The sequence below is a fragment of the Vulpes vulpes genome, chromosome 6 (genome assembly GCF_048418805.1).
Source record: "Vulpes vulpes isolate BD-2025 chromosome 6, VulVul3, whole genome shotgun sequence".
NCBI lineage: Eukaryota > Metazoa > Chordata > Mammalia > Carnivora > Canidae > Vulpes > Vulpes vulpes.
Window position 1 is genome coordinate 468258 of NC_132785.1, and position 13260 is coordinate 481517.

Here is a 13260-nt window from a genome sequence, read left to right on the forward strand (position 1 = left end):
CACAACCGATGGGTGACCAGGCTGGACCTACAGCCCTCGGCCCTCGTGTGCGGCTGCCTCGGCCTCCCGAGGAAACAGAAACAAATCCCCGGGCGCGGGGCACACGCTCCTACGGGGGCGCAGCTCTTTGACTCCAAGGGAAAGCTGCTCTCGGTACACACGCACCAGGAAGCTCCAGGAACCTGGGCCTGAAGCCTGGCGACGCGCGTCCACTGGGAATGCTGGCGGCGCGGGGACAGCATCTTGCTTCTCACAGCTGGGCCCCAAGTCGGCTGTAGGATGTCGTGGCTGTTTGCCAAGGCGAGGACGTTCACCCCGTGGCGCTCAGAGTTCTTACCACGAGCGCGTGTCCGAGTTTATCAGACGCTTTCTCTGCGCCACATGATAGGATCACATCGTTTTATTTTAGTCTTTGTGAGATGTGACGGATTATACTGATTTTCAAACGTTAAATCTGGGATAAATCCCCTCGCGGTCTTGGGCGTGTAATTCCTTTAATATATTGTTGGATTTTTGCTTCTTTATGTTGTTGGGATTTTTTAAAGGATCTCAACATCTAAGTTCATGAGTGTTACTGGTCTGCAGTTTTCCTTTCTTGTAAAGTCTCCGGTTTTAGTATCACTGATTTTTTTTTTAAATGTTTATTGAGGGAAGAGTTACCATTTAAACCATCTTAGGGTGTAGAATTCAGTGGTTTCTCGTATACTCACAGTGTTGTACAATCATCATGCAAAAATGTTCCATTTAGAGAACATTTTCGTCACCCCAAAAAGAAACTCACATCCCCACTCCCCTTCCCCTATCCCTGGGCGACCACTAGTTATGCTCCGTCTCAATGAATTCCTCTATTCTTTTTTTGAAGATTATTTGTTTATTAGAGACAGAGAGACCCGCACGGGGGGGGGGGGGGGGGGCAGAGAGAGAGGGAGAAGCAGATTCCCTGCCGAGCAGGGAGCCTGGTGGGGGCTCGACCCCAAGTTCATGACCTGAAGCCAGATGCTTAAGCAACTGAGCCACCCAGGTGCCCCTCCCCTATTCTTGACATTTCATGCAAATGTATTCATACAAAGTGTGGTCCTTTAGGTCTAGTTTTTTTCACTTAACATGTTTTCAAGGTTCATCCATGTATCAATACTTCATCCCTTTTTTGTGGCCAAAAAATAATTCATTTTATTGATGCACCATATTTTAACCACTCATCCATTCTGGACATTTTGGTTGTTTCCAATTTTATGACTCCTGTGGAAAATGCTGTTATGCACAATGGTATGCAAATGTGTTTGAATCCCGCTTCCATTTCTTTTGCGTATAAACCTGGGATACTCCTTGCTTGGTCCTGATGTAGATACTGCTAAATCCGATTTACCAAAGGTTTGCTTAGAGTTTTTGCATCTGTTCTTTCTTTTTTTTTTTTTTTTAAGATTTTATTTATTTATTTATTCATGAGAGATCCAGAGAGAGAGGCAGAGACACAGGCAGAGGGAGAAGCAGGCTCCCTGTGGGGAGCCCGACGTGGGACTCGATCCCGGGACCCCAGGGTCACGCCCCGAGCCCCAGGCATGGAGCCACCCAGGTGCCCCTGCCTCCGTTTTCACGGGGAAGGTTGGCCGGTGCATTTCTTTTCTTGTTTTGTCTTTGCCTACCTTTAGCATCAGGTAATGCTGACTTCAAAAATCAGTTGGAAAGTCTTTTTCTGAAAGAGTTTGTGGAGAGTTTGTATTATTTCTTCCTTAAATGTCTGATAAAATTCACCAGGAAAGCCGTCTGGACCTGGGGTTTTCTTTGTGGGAAGGTCTTAGTTATAAAGCAATCTCTTTGGTAGATACAAGGTTATTAGGGTTATCTCTTTCTTCCTGAATGACCTTTCACAATTTTTACTTTTCAAAGATTCCTTTCACTGAGATTGCCAAATTTATTTGCATAAAGTTTTTCACGAAATTCCTTATTATCCTTAAATGTCCCCACAATCTCTAATAGTATCACTTCCCTTGTTCCTGACACTGGTAACTTGCATCTCCTCTCTCTCTTTTATTTTTCTGGTAAGTCTGGCCAGAGGTTTATCACGTTTATTTATCTTCTCAAAACACAAACAACAGTTTTCGGTGTCACTGATGTTTCTTTATTTTCTGTTTTCTATTTTATGGACTTCTGCTATGATCTCTCTTCTCTTCTGTTTGCTTCTGTTTCTACTTGTTCTTCTGTTTCTGGTTTTTTGATGTGGAAACCGAGGTCGCTGATTTGGGACCTTTCCTCTCTCCTAACGTAGGCGTTTAGCGCTCCACATGTCCCCTCAGGTACCACGTTAGCAGCGTACCATGGAGTGTGGTACGTTACTTCCATTTGGACTTCTTCTTTGACCCATGGATTATTCAGTCGGCCCGTCGTTACTCAGCCTCCTAACATTCGGGGATTTTCCAGAGACCTTTCTGTTACTGACTCCTGCTTCAATACCCTTTTGACCAGAGAACACACCTTGCATGACCTGAATTCTTCCAAATTTACTCAGACCCATTTTACGGCCCAGAACGTGGTCTACCTTGATAAAGGCTCCGTGTGAGGTTGAAAACAGTGTGTCTCCTGCTTTAGTTGAATGGAATGTTCTGCAGATGTCGACGAGGGCAAGCCGGCTGTGTACGGTGCAAGCCTTTTATACCTGACTCATTTTCTGCCTACTTATTCTGTCAATTGTTGATCTATATCCCATCAATCATTAAGAGGAGTACTAACATTTCCGACTAAATTTGAGGATGTGTCTCTTTCTCCTCGTGCAGTTTCACTGGGTTTTGCTTCACAAATTTCAAAGCTACGTTTATTAAGAGGCTGAACATTCAGGATAGTTACGCCCTCCTCAAGGACTGACCCTTTAATCATTATGAAAGAATCTCTGGCAATATAATCCCTTATCCCTGAGGATATTCTTTCCTCTGAAGTCTGCTTTGACTACTACTAACACAGCCACTCCAGCCTTCTTCTGACTAGTGTTTGCATGGAATATTTTTTGCTACCCTTTTATTTGTAACTGCTTTATGTCTTTATATTTAAAGTGCATTTCTTGGGCAGCCCCGGTGGCTCAGCAGTTTAGCGCCGCCTTCAGCCCGGGGCGTGATCCTGGGGACCAGGGATCGAGTCCCGCGTCGGGCTCCCTGCGTGGAGCCTGCTGCTCCCTCTGCCTGTGTCTCTGCCTCTCTCTCTCTCTCTCTCTCTGTCTCATGAGTAAATAAATAAAATCTTTTAAAAAAATATAGTGCATTTCTTATAGGTGGTTTATATTTGGGTCTCCTTTTTTCACTCAATCTGATGGCCTCTGTGTGTGTCTGTCAAGAATAAATAAATAAAATCTTTTAAAAAAAATCTGATGGCCTCTGTCTTTTAATTGGCCTTAGACCACAGACATTTAATATTATTGATAGCTGTTAGGTTTAAATCCATCACCTTGCTATTTGTTTTTCATTTTCCCACGTGTTCTTTTTCCTCTTACTCTTTTTTTTTGGGGGGGGGGGTGTTGAGAATGATTTTAATGATTCAGCTTTATCTCCTTGGTTGGCTTACTAATTGTAACTTTCTGAGTTGTTATTTTATGGTTGCTTTAAGGCCAGGAGTTTACATCTTTAACTTATCACTGTCTTCCTTCAAGTGATGATCATCACTTCACACGTAGAGCAAGAGTCTTACGAACAGTCTACTTCCATTGCTCCCCACGTCTTGGCTCTTGTTAAGTTACTGATGTCGAACATCTTAATTTCACGTTATGACCCTCATGCTACTTTATTATTATTTTTAGTTAGACAGCAAATTATCTTTTCATAAGATTTAAATAACAAGAAAAGAAAATCTTATAGTAACCATGCCTGGTACTCTTCATCCTTTTGTGTAGTAGATTCCTATTTTCCTTTGGCCTCATTTTCTTCCTTCCTGAAGAACTTCCTTTAACATTTCCTTTAGTGCAGGTCTATGAGTTCTCTTCATTCTTTTATGCCTGAAAAAATTATTTCACCTCCATTTTTGACATCTGTTAATATTTACTCATAGTGGATTGATTCCTTTAATTTTTATAATTTTATTTTTATTATTATGTATTCATTTTAAGCAGGGCTTGTTTTTGCTGCAGGATCTTTGTGTGACTTATTTGCTGAAGAGAGCTTTCAAATTTACTTCTAGCAGGTACCATCAAGATACCACTGGCCCAGGACCAATTTTTAGGTTAAATTTCTAACCTGGAGATTCTAGCACCACGTGAATGATTGAAATTTGTAATCCAAATCCAAAATCTTAGGTTGCAATTTTCATTTATCTGGAAGACTCCTCCCTTCTATCCAGATTCGAGATCAGGAATAAAGTACGCTACGGTCCTCTGGGCCAGTAAGTGCACTGTTTTGGTCCTCTCTTTTTCATGGGGATATAACCCTTTATGGATTTCATCTTTATATGAAAATATGAGTTGCAACTCCCCAACTCATTCAAGCCCTGGGCCTCATCTCCTGCCCCTAAGGGAATGTTCAAACAAAAGCTTCTATCAGAAGTTCTATTTTTCTCCCCAAGATATCTGCAGTGTCGGGTAGTATGCATATCACTTTGAGTTCTCTCTCTGCTTCTGGTACGTGAGACTCTCCTTCTTGTTTCTCTCCTGGGCTTAGTATTCCATAAAATAAGATTTAACGAGAACTGGGATTTCGAAATGTCTTGGTAAGCTGAGATGATGGACTAAATAAAATGAGATGGTGAATAATGTGTAGTCCAGTATTTAGGCTAAAACAACAACAACAACTCCTTCCCCCTCCAAAAAGCAACAGCTTCAAAAGTATAGGAGTTATGGCCTAATAAAACTTAAGTGAGAACCATTAAGGGGTTTGAGTTGAGCCCACAGGATAAAGTGGCTGTCAGAAGGTTTGCCCTGTATAGTGGGACAGTGACCAGGAAGGGAAGGAAATGCCATTCTATAGTTATGTTACATATATAATATGTGTATATAGATATGTTATCTACTGTATAACAAATTACACCAAAACCTAATGGCTTAACACAGTAATTATTTATTATCTCAGGGTAGTCAGTTTCTCTGGCTCCAACAGGCTGAACGAACACCAACAGGGAACAGTCTAGTATTTATAATACAACATTTTAGTGACCTGGTTACCGGCGTGTAACCCCCACATAATTATAAACTGCATATAGGCAGATACTATACATGTCTTGTTCCCTATTATAATCCTCAATTACTGGAACCCAGTACGTACTAAATGAATACTTGTAAGTGTCACGTGAAAAAGATTAAAGAATAAATCCATAGGGAAATGAACTTTGGCTCAAAATCTAGAAATAAAGAACTTAATGCTACAAATTTTACAAAATCAGGATGGGCTGCTAGGTAGGTCTCTGGAGGTATCAGAAGGGAGTCTGGATGATTATCATGCAGGAGGGAGGGAGTCAAGAAATGGGGATGAAACAACCTCTATGTCTTAAAAGATCCATCTCCAATGTTCTGATCCCGTAACATTATTTTTTTTTAAGATTTTATTTATTCATTCATGAGACACACAGAGAGAGGCAGAGACACAGGCAGAGGGAGGAGCAGGCTCCCTGTGGGGAACCTGACGTGGGACTTGATCCCAGGACCCCGGGGTCACGCCCTGAGCCGAAGGCAGATGCTCAACCCCGGAGCCACCCAGGGGTCCCAGATCCCATAACATTATTGATCTGGATGAAGAAACCATTCCAGAAAGTGGCTCCTGACCCATCTGTGCTACCCTGCCAGTGTTGACACAAGGAGACTGCAATTCCTTTCCCTTAAACAGCATAAAGTGAAATGAGCCCCAAGTAAAGTAGCTCACCCCAACACCGCCCCATCCCTGTGCGTGCCGCGCGGCTCTGGGGCAGCTGGGGCAGCAGGGAGACCGAGGGCAAAAGCTGGAGGTTCTGGAGTCACGACGACTGGTCTGGTTCTGCACTTTATCAGCGACAGGGCCACAGGGAGGTCACCCAACCTCAGGAGGGTCCCCGACTATTGTAAAGTGAAGCCATCAAGGAACATTTCAAAGTCGAGGTAAAAACACTGTTCCCTCATTCCTACCTTGATAGTTTCTCACGGGAGTCATCTTGTTATAATCTTCTGACAAAATAAACTCCTGTAAAGAGAGAAGAAAAAGATGAAGCAAAAAGAAATTCTTTGACTAACTGTGGTGCTAAAACCAGACTGCGCCGGGACACGTGATCTCGGCCCCTCAGCGACGCTGGGACTTTGCCAGTCGGCTCCGCACGTCTGTAAAAGTAACAATCGTGAATACGATCCAATACGATTGTAACTTGTAACACCGGAGTGGGGGGTTTTGTTTTGTGAGTATGTGTGAGAAGAAAACTGGGTCCAGCTCAGCCCGGACACCGGTCAGTTCTGAAGATGATTCTCATTCAAATTGCTAGAGCTGAGCACCTGCAAGTGGACGGCGACGCTCTCCTGGAGGAGCCGATGAGGTGCTCTGAGGGCCCCGTCTCGTGTCCGTGACTCACTTCCCACGATGGCGTCGCAAGGCGACCTCCCGGCCTCGCTACGCCACCGCCGCGTCCCTACCGCGCAGGGCACGACGTCCTCGTGAGGTGACATCGCTAGGTACCAAGCGAACGGTAAGTGAAAGGCGCCTCCGAACCTCGTGACATGGGTCTGGACGTCAATTCACTCAAAATAGTCGCTGTGTGACCTGCTGTGCTCGCTCCTTGTGAGGACACGCGGCGGGAGCGGGTGAGCTGTGGGAGCGCGTGGGCGCGGGTGAGCTGTGGGAGCGCGTGGGCGCACCTCCCCGAGGCAGCCACGGCCCGAGGACGCGTGTGCAGAGGCAGCTCCAGCCGGCGGGTCCTCGAGCTGCTCTCGGAGGCAGAACGTCCGCGTGTTCTGAGGCCGTGGGTCGTCAAGCATGAGGGAGCTGCAGAGGATAATAAGCTGCGGCCTTCATCTGGGCTTGGAAACACGACCATGAGTCTTCTCAGAACATTCGGAGGCTTCCAGACTCTTCCTCCGGGACTGGCAGGACGGCGCGTGGGAGGACACACGTGTGAACGCCCTGACTGCTCTCGGCCGCCTGCGGGCTGGCACAGTGCAACCCTGTAGAGGGGACACTGACGTCGTGGATTCTGGGGTCGGCGCCACAGAGCAGCCCAGGCGGTGCGGGCCCGCGGGCGACCAGGGCCGCGGGGTCCACGGTGCTGCCGGGTCCCCCCAGGAAGCTCCGCGACAAAACGGGTTTTCTTGCCCTAGATTCTCTCAGCACGAACATTAGTCAACTTGTCACTTCTGTCCCCATCCGTCCTCCTTTGCTGCTTATGGCGGGAGTCGCACCGACCGAGGCAGCGGGCGGATTTTTAAAGAGCAAAGTCGTCCTGCGGCGGGGAGCCGGGCGGGAGAGCAGGCGGCGGCCAGGCCCCCCGCGCCCGGGCCCAGCAGGGCTCCCCCCCCGCCCCCCCCCCCGCGCTGCGAGCAGGCGATGAGTCCGTCACAGGCCGCGCTGGCACCAGGCTCGGGCTCGGCGGGGCAGCAGCTGCCCCAGGCCCGGGATCGAGTCCTCCCTGCGGGCAGCCCGCTTCTCCGCTGCCGGGTCTCTGCCTCCTCTGGGTCTCAGGAATAAATAAATAAAATCTTAAAAAAAGACACCGCTGTTAGTTCGACGCGTGTTTACTGAGGCCCGAGAGCCCACGCGTTACCCTGATGACACGGAGACGGCTCCGGCGCGGGCCGAAGCTCACCCCCGCCTCTGAGGACAGGCGGGCACAACGCGGGACAACTGCACGCGGACCTGTGCTTGGAACCGACAGACGACAGTTGACATAACACGGTCAAGTGACCAGTTCAACGCACTGGCACACTTAATTTTTTGCTCATCTGCTTTTCCTATGAAAATAGAAACACACGATCATGGAGAAAATTTGGGACATTTCGTCAGCCTTTTTCCTTCTTATTTTTTTGATCAAAGAAAAACTGTTATTTTAAAGAAATGTAAGAGAGACGGGCACTCACAAGTCCCTCGCGATATGGTTTCTCAGAGATGACTACTATAAAAAGTATCATTGACATAATAAAATACTTTTTAAAATTCCGTTTAACTTAAATTCTACTACGGTTAGCACAGTGTCAGGTTACGACACGGCGCAGGGCAGCGACCCAGCACCTGCGCACACCACCCGCTGCCCCGCACCAGCGCCCTCCGTAGCCCCCACCCCTCGGGCACCATCACTGCCTTCCCGGCAGTTAAGAGTCTGCTTCTTGGTTTGTTTGGTCTTTTCCTTTGCACATTTGTTTTGTTTCTTAAATTCCACATATGAATAGAATCACATGGCGTCTGTCTTTCTCCGACTAAAAATGTTAATTCTAGCAATGCCGTTTTCTGTGAACACATCACGAATCACTCCACATGAGCACGTGTTCATCAACCTCATTCTCTCTAATGCCTGCAGACGACGTGCAGTAACGGTCTTCTACTGCTAAATGCTCACATTTCCAGTTTTCCTTATTAAAAATATTACATGAAATACTTTTACCTTTTTATATCTCTAACAATATTTCAATGAAATAAAGTGCTAGAATTGTTGGATCACAGGGTGTGACCTTTTAAAATTTGATAGACATTGCCAAATTGACTTTTTAAAAGATTTTTATCTATTAACACTCACAAACAGCACAATGCGTAAGCGTGGCTGCAGCTTGGAGTATTTTGTTAGGTCTAACCAAAGTTCAGTGCATCAAAATGTAAACGTTAAACATTCTCTTAAAAATCCATCTATTAGGGGATCCCTGGGTGGCGCAGCGGTTTGGCGCCTGCCTTTGGCCCAGGGCGCGATCCTGGAGACCCGGGATCGAATCCCACATCAGGCTCCCGGTGCATGGAGCCTGCTTCTCCCTCTGCCTGTGTCTCTGCCTCTCTCTCTCTCTGTATGACTATCATAAATAATAAATAAAAAAAAAAATTAAAAAAAAATCCATCTATTAGGCAGCCCCGGTGGCTCAGCGGTTTAGCGCCGCTTCAGCCCGGGGTGTGATCCTGGGGTCCCGGGATCGAGTCCCAAGTCGGGGTCCCTGCACGGGGCCTGCTTCTCCCTCTGCCTGTGTCTCTGCCTGTCTCTCTCTCTTCTCTGTGTATTCTCATAAATAAATAAATAAAATCTTTTAAAAAAATAAAAATAAAAATCCGTCTTACTTCTTTACATTCAGCTGTCCATGTACCTATCATCCTAACTTTTTCTGATGCTTAATTTTTTAAGAGCATTTTTAAATTCACAGCAAGACTGGAAGACACAGAGATTCTTCACATGCCCCCTGCTCCCCTCAAAACAGCCTCCCGCATTAACACCTCGCACCAGAGCGATGCATTTATTCCCACTGATGAACCTACCCAGACACATCATTTTCCCCGTCCAGAGTCCACAGTCTAATTTCGGGTCTTTGGTGTGTGCATATGGACGCGTACCCACTGTTACGGTGTCATGCAGTTATTTCTACCGTCCTAAAAAATCCTCTGTGCTCTTCTATTCACCCTTCTGTTCCCACCTAACCCCTGGCACCACGGATCTTCCCACGGCCCCCAAAGATTCGCCCCTCCCAGACCGTCACAGAGCTGGAGCCAAACAGTACGCAGCCATTTCAAATTGGCTTCTTTGACTTAGTTAGTACTTCCCATGTCTTTTTACGACCTGATAGCTCATTTCTTTCTAGCACTGAATAGTATCCCACTGCCTGGATGCACCACGGTTTATCCTCTCCGGTACACGACATGGGGTTGCCTCCGAATTCTGTCAGTTATCAATAAAACTGCTACAAACAGCTGTGTGCGGGTTTCTGTGGGGACATTAAGTTTTCAACTCCTCTGGATAAAAAGCAAGGATGGCTGGGCCGTGTGGCTCGAGTAGGTTTAGTTTTAGAACAACGACCAAGGTGGCCACACGACTGCGTTTCCACCAGCAGTGCTGCTCCCCATCCCTGGCAGCATTCGGTGGGGTCGGTGTTCTGGACGTTACCCACACTACTACGTGTGCAGTGGTATCTCACTTTAATTCGCACTTCTCTGATGACGTGGGACATGGAGCGTCTTTTCACATGCCTGCCATCCCTGCAGATCTTGGCCGAGGTGTCTGTTAAGGTCTTGGGCTCAATTTTAATCTCTTACCGTTGAGTTTTAGGAGTTCTTCGTTTATTTTGGATAACTCCTTTTACCACATATATCTTCTGCAAATATTTTCTCTCATTCCGTGGCTTGTCTTTTTATTCGCTTCACAGTGTGCCTTGCGGAAAAGAAATGTTCCATTTTAAGGGAGCACAGTTTATCAGTTCTTGCCTTCATGGATCATTACCTATGCTATAGTATCTAACAAGTCATCAACAAACCCAAAGTCATCTAAATTTTCTCCTATGTTATCTTCTAGGAGTCTTATAGTTTTGCATTTTACTTTTAGGGTCTGTGGGTTATTCTGAGTTAATTTTTGTGAAGGATGTGAGGTGTTGTCAGGTTTTATTTTTTCATGTGGATATCTGGTGGTTCCAGCATGATGTGTTGAAAAGACTACTTTTTCTCCATCGCATTGTCTTTGCTCCTCAGTTGCCTTTATTTATGAGGGTCTACTTCTGGGCTCTCTACTCTCCACTCATCTACTTGCCTATTCTCTCAGCCACACCACAGTGTCTTGATTACTATAGCTCTACAGTAAGTCCTGAAGTCGGGCAATGCCAATCCTCCAAATTTGTTCTTCTCCAATATGTGTTGGCTTCTCTGGGTCTTCTGCCTCCCTATATAAACTTTAGAATCAACTTGTCAAGATCTATTAAATAACTTGTTGGGATTTTGATTGGGGCTGCACTGAATTTATAGATCAAACTGGGAAGAACTGACATCTTGATAATATTGAGCCTTCCTATCCATGAACATGGATCTCTATTTAAATGTTTTTTAAATTTTACTCATCAGAGTTTCATAACTTACTTCATATAGATCTTTTTTTAAAAAAGATTTTATTTATTTGAGAGAGAGAGAGAGAGAGAGAGAGAGTGAGCACAGGCAGGTGAGGGGAGGGGCAGAGAGAGGGAGAAGCAGGCTGCCCCGCTGAGTGGGAAGCCGGATGTGGGGCTTGATCCCAGGACCCGAGCTGAAGGCAGACACTTAACCAGCTGAGCCTCCCAGGGGCCCCCATACAGATCTTACATATAAACTAAGGTATTTCATTTTTGGGGGGTGCTAATGTAAATGATACTGTGTTTTTAATTTCCAATTCCACTTGTTCATTATTGGTATACAAAAAACAAAAAAACAAAAAAAACTGACTTTTATATATTAAAACTTTGTATCCTTGTGGCCTTGATATAATTGTTTATTAGTTCTAAGAGGTGGTTTGGATTTTTAGATTTTTCTACATTAGACAACCGTTTCATCTACAAAGAGTTTTCTTTCTTCCCAATCGGTATGCCTTTTGTTTTCCTTTTCTTGTTTTATTGCATTAGCTAGAACTTCCAGGACAATGTTGAAAAGGAATGGTGAGGGGGTCATCCTTGCCTACAACCTGATTTTAGTGGGAAAGCTTCAGGTTTCTCACCACTCCTAATCGTTTTTAATGTTCACTGTAACAGATCAAACATTTCAGTATATATAAATAAAAAGTAATTATCTTCACTTTCTACCTCATCTCTTTTGAGGAAACCCGTGTTAATAGTCTGGTGTCTCGTTTCACATCTTTCTTCCTCCTTTATCTTTTATATCAACACATGTAAATGTGTGTAGGGTTTTTTATTTGTTTTGGTGCACAAAACTAGGGTGACACTACAGACATTACAACTTACTGTTTTCATTTAAAAATATATCAGAGCTATCTTTCCAGGGCAAAACATATGGTTCTAACTTATTCTTTCTGGTGGCTACCTTGGACTCCAAAACATGAATACGCCGTATTTTATTCATATACTCTCTGTTGAATAGACATTCTATTTGTCTTCTATTTTTTACTATTATAACAATACAGCACAAAATGTCTTTGGATGCACAAATACATGGGTTAATATACAGGTTGAAAAGATTGCTAGCTCAAAGATGATGAACACTCTGCTAGACCTCACTTTCCAGAAGTATGCGGCATTTCAGTTCCCTACTCTCTGACCCTTATGCAACAGCCTATCTGCCCATAACTAATCAGCACTGGATATTACTCATCTTTTCAATTTGTTGCCAAATCGACGTGCAAAAAAAACTACAATGCACCGTACTTTAATATGCATTACCTTAAATGCTTATGAGCTAAAGAAATTTTTATATATTTATTTGCCATATTCATTTCTTGTTCTGTGAACTTCCTCCTTAAATCCTACCACGGCTTGGTTTTTAAAAGGGAGAGCGTGAGGCAAAACTTAAGTACTGCTGCTTTATTTGAAGGTGCAGGATCAGCAGTGTGAGCAGAGGAAAAGCAAAACGAAACAGAGAAAGTTCGGCTGTACATACCCAGCCGGCCTGTATTTCCTAAGAAGCCCAGCTAGTTCTCTGGCATACAGGGAGTCTCTAACAGACACAATTTAAACACCAGGCTTTGGAAGAATCCGCTGGAGGGAGGGATGGAGAGGGAATTTATCTGCCAGCCGTCTTCTCCCTTGCTTTAAATTTTGATCATCACTCCGTGGGACCTTAGCTTCCCCCTCCTTCTGGAAGATGACAGGATCTGGTCTTGCTAACAGTCCCCGGGGAAGTCAGGTCTTAGGCTTTGCAAGTGCTGTGCTTCACCCAATTCAGAGAGTTGCTGAGGAACCACAGAGCTATTTTCCTTAGGTTTTTATTTAGAGACAGTGAAGCGCAGTGGCTAAGAGTTAAGAGCTCAGGAACTGGAGCCAAGCTGTCTGGTTTAGATCCCGGCTAAAACACGCACTAGGTACACGGTCTGGGACGAGCTGCCCAAGAGCTCTGCGCTTCGGTTTCCATTTCCATAACAGTAATGGGCTCAAAAGACCGTGGTGAGGATCTGGTTAATATTCACAGAGCTTTTAAAGCAGTGCCTGGCACACAGTAAGTTCTCTATGAGAGTGAAGTAAAATAAATGAATGCTACTTTGGTAAAATGAATTAAGGAGTTTTTCTTTAGAAAAAAAAAAAGCTTCTGGAATACACTGAAGATTAATCAAAGAATTAGAGAGAATTTGGCTATAAAATACTGAACGCCTGGTTTTTAAAAATAGCAGCTCTTTCAGAACTTTTCTCATTTCTCTTATAGTTACGAGTCTCATAAGCTTTCTTACCCCTCTTGAGTCAAATTTATT

The 13260-nt window shown here is 44.8% G+C and overlaps 1 protein-coding gene across 7 annotated transcripts in view; it reads right to left on the bottom strand.

The window, feature by feature from the left end:
* WDFY2 (WD repeat and FYVE domain containing 2) overlaps positions 1 to 13260 on the bottom strand; it is a 157646-nt gene that overhangs the window by 38625 nt on the left and 105761 nt on the right. For all 7 annotated transcript variants that reach the window (XM_072760503.1, XM_072760501.1, XM_072760499.1 and 4 more), the window contains one exon: positions 6068 to 6122. In XM_072760503.1, the coding sequence (XP_072616604.1) occupies positions 6068 to 6122 (55 nt within the window). The remainder of the gene's footprint in view (positions 1 to 6067; positions 6123 to 13260) is intronic.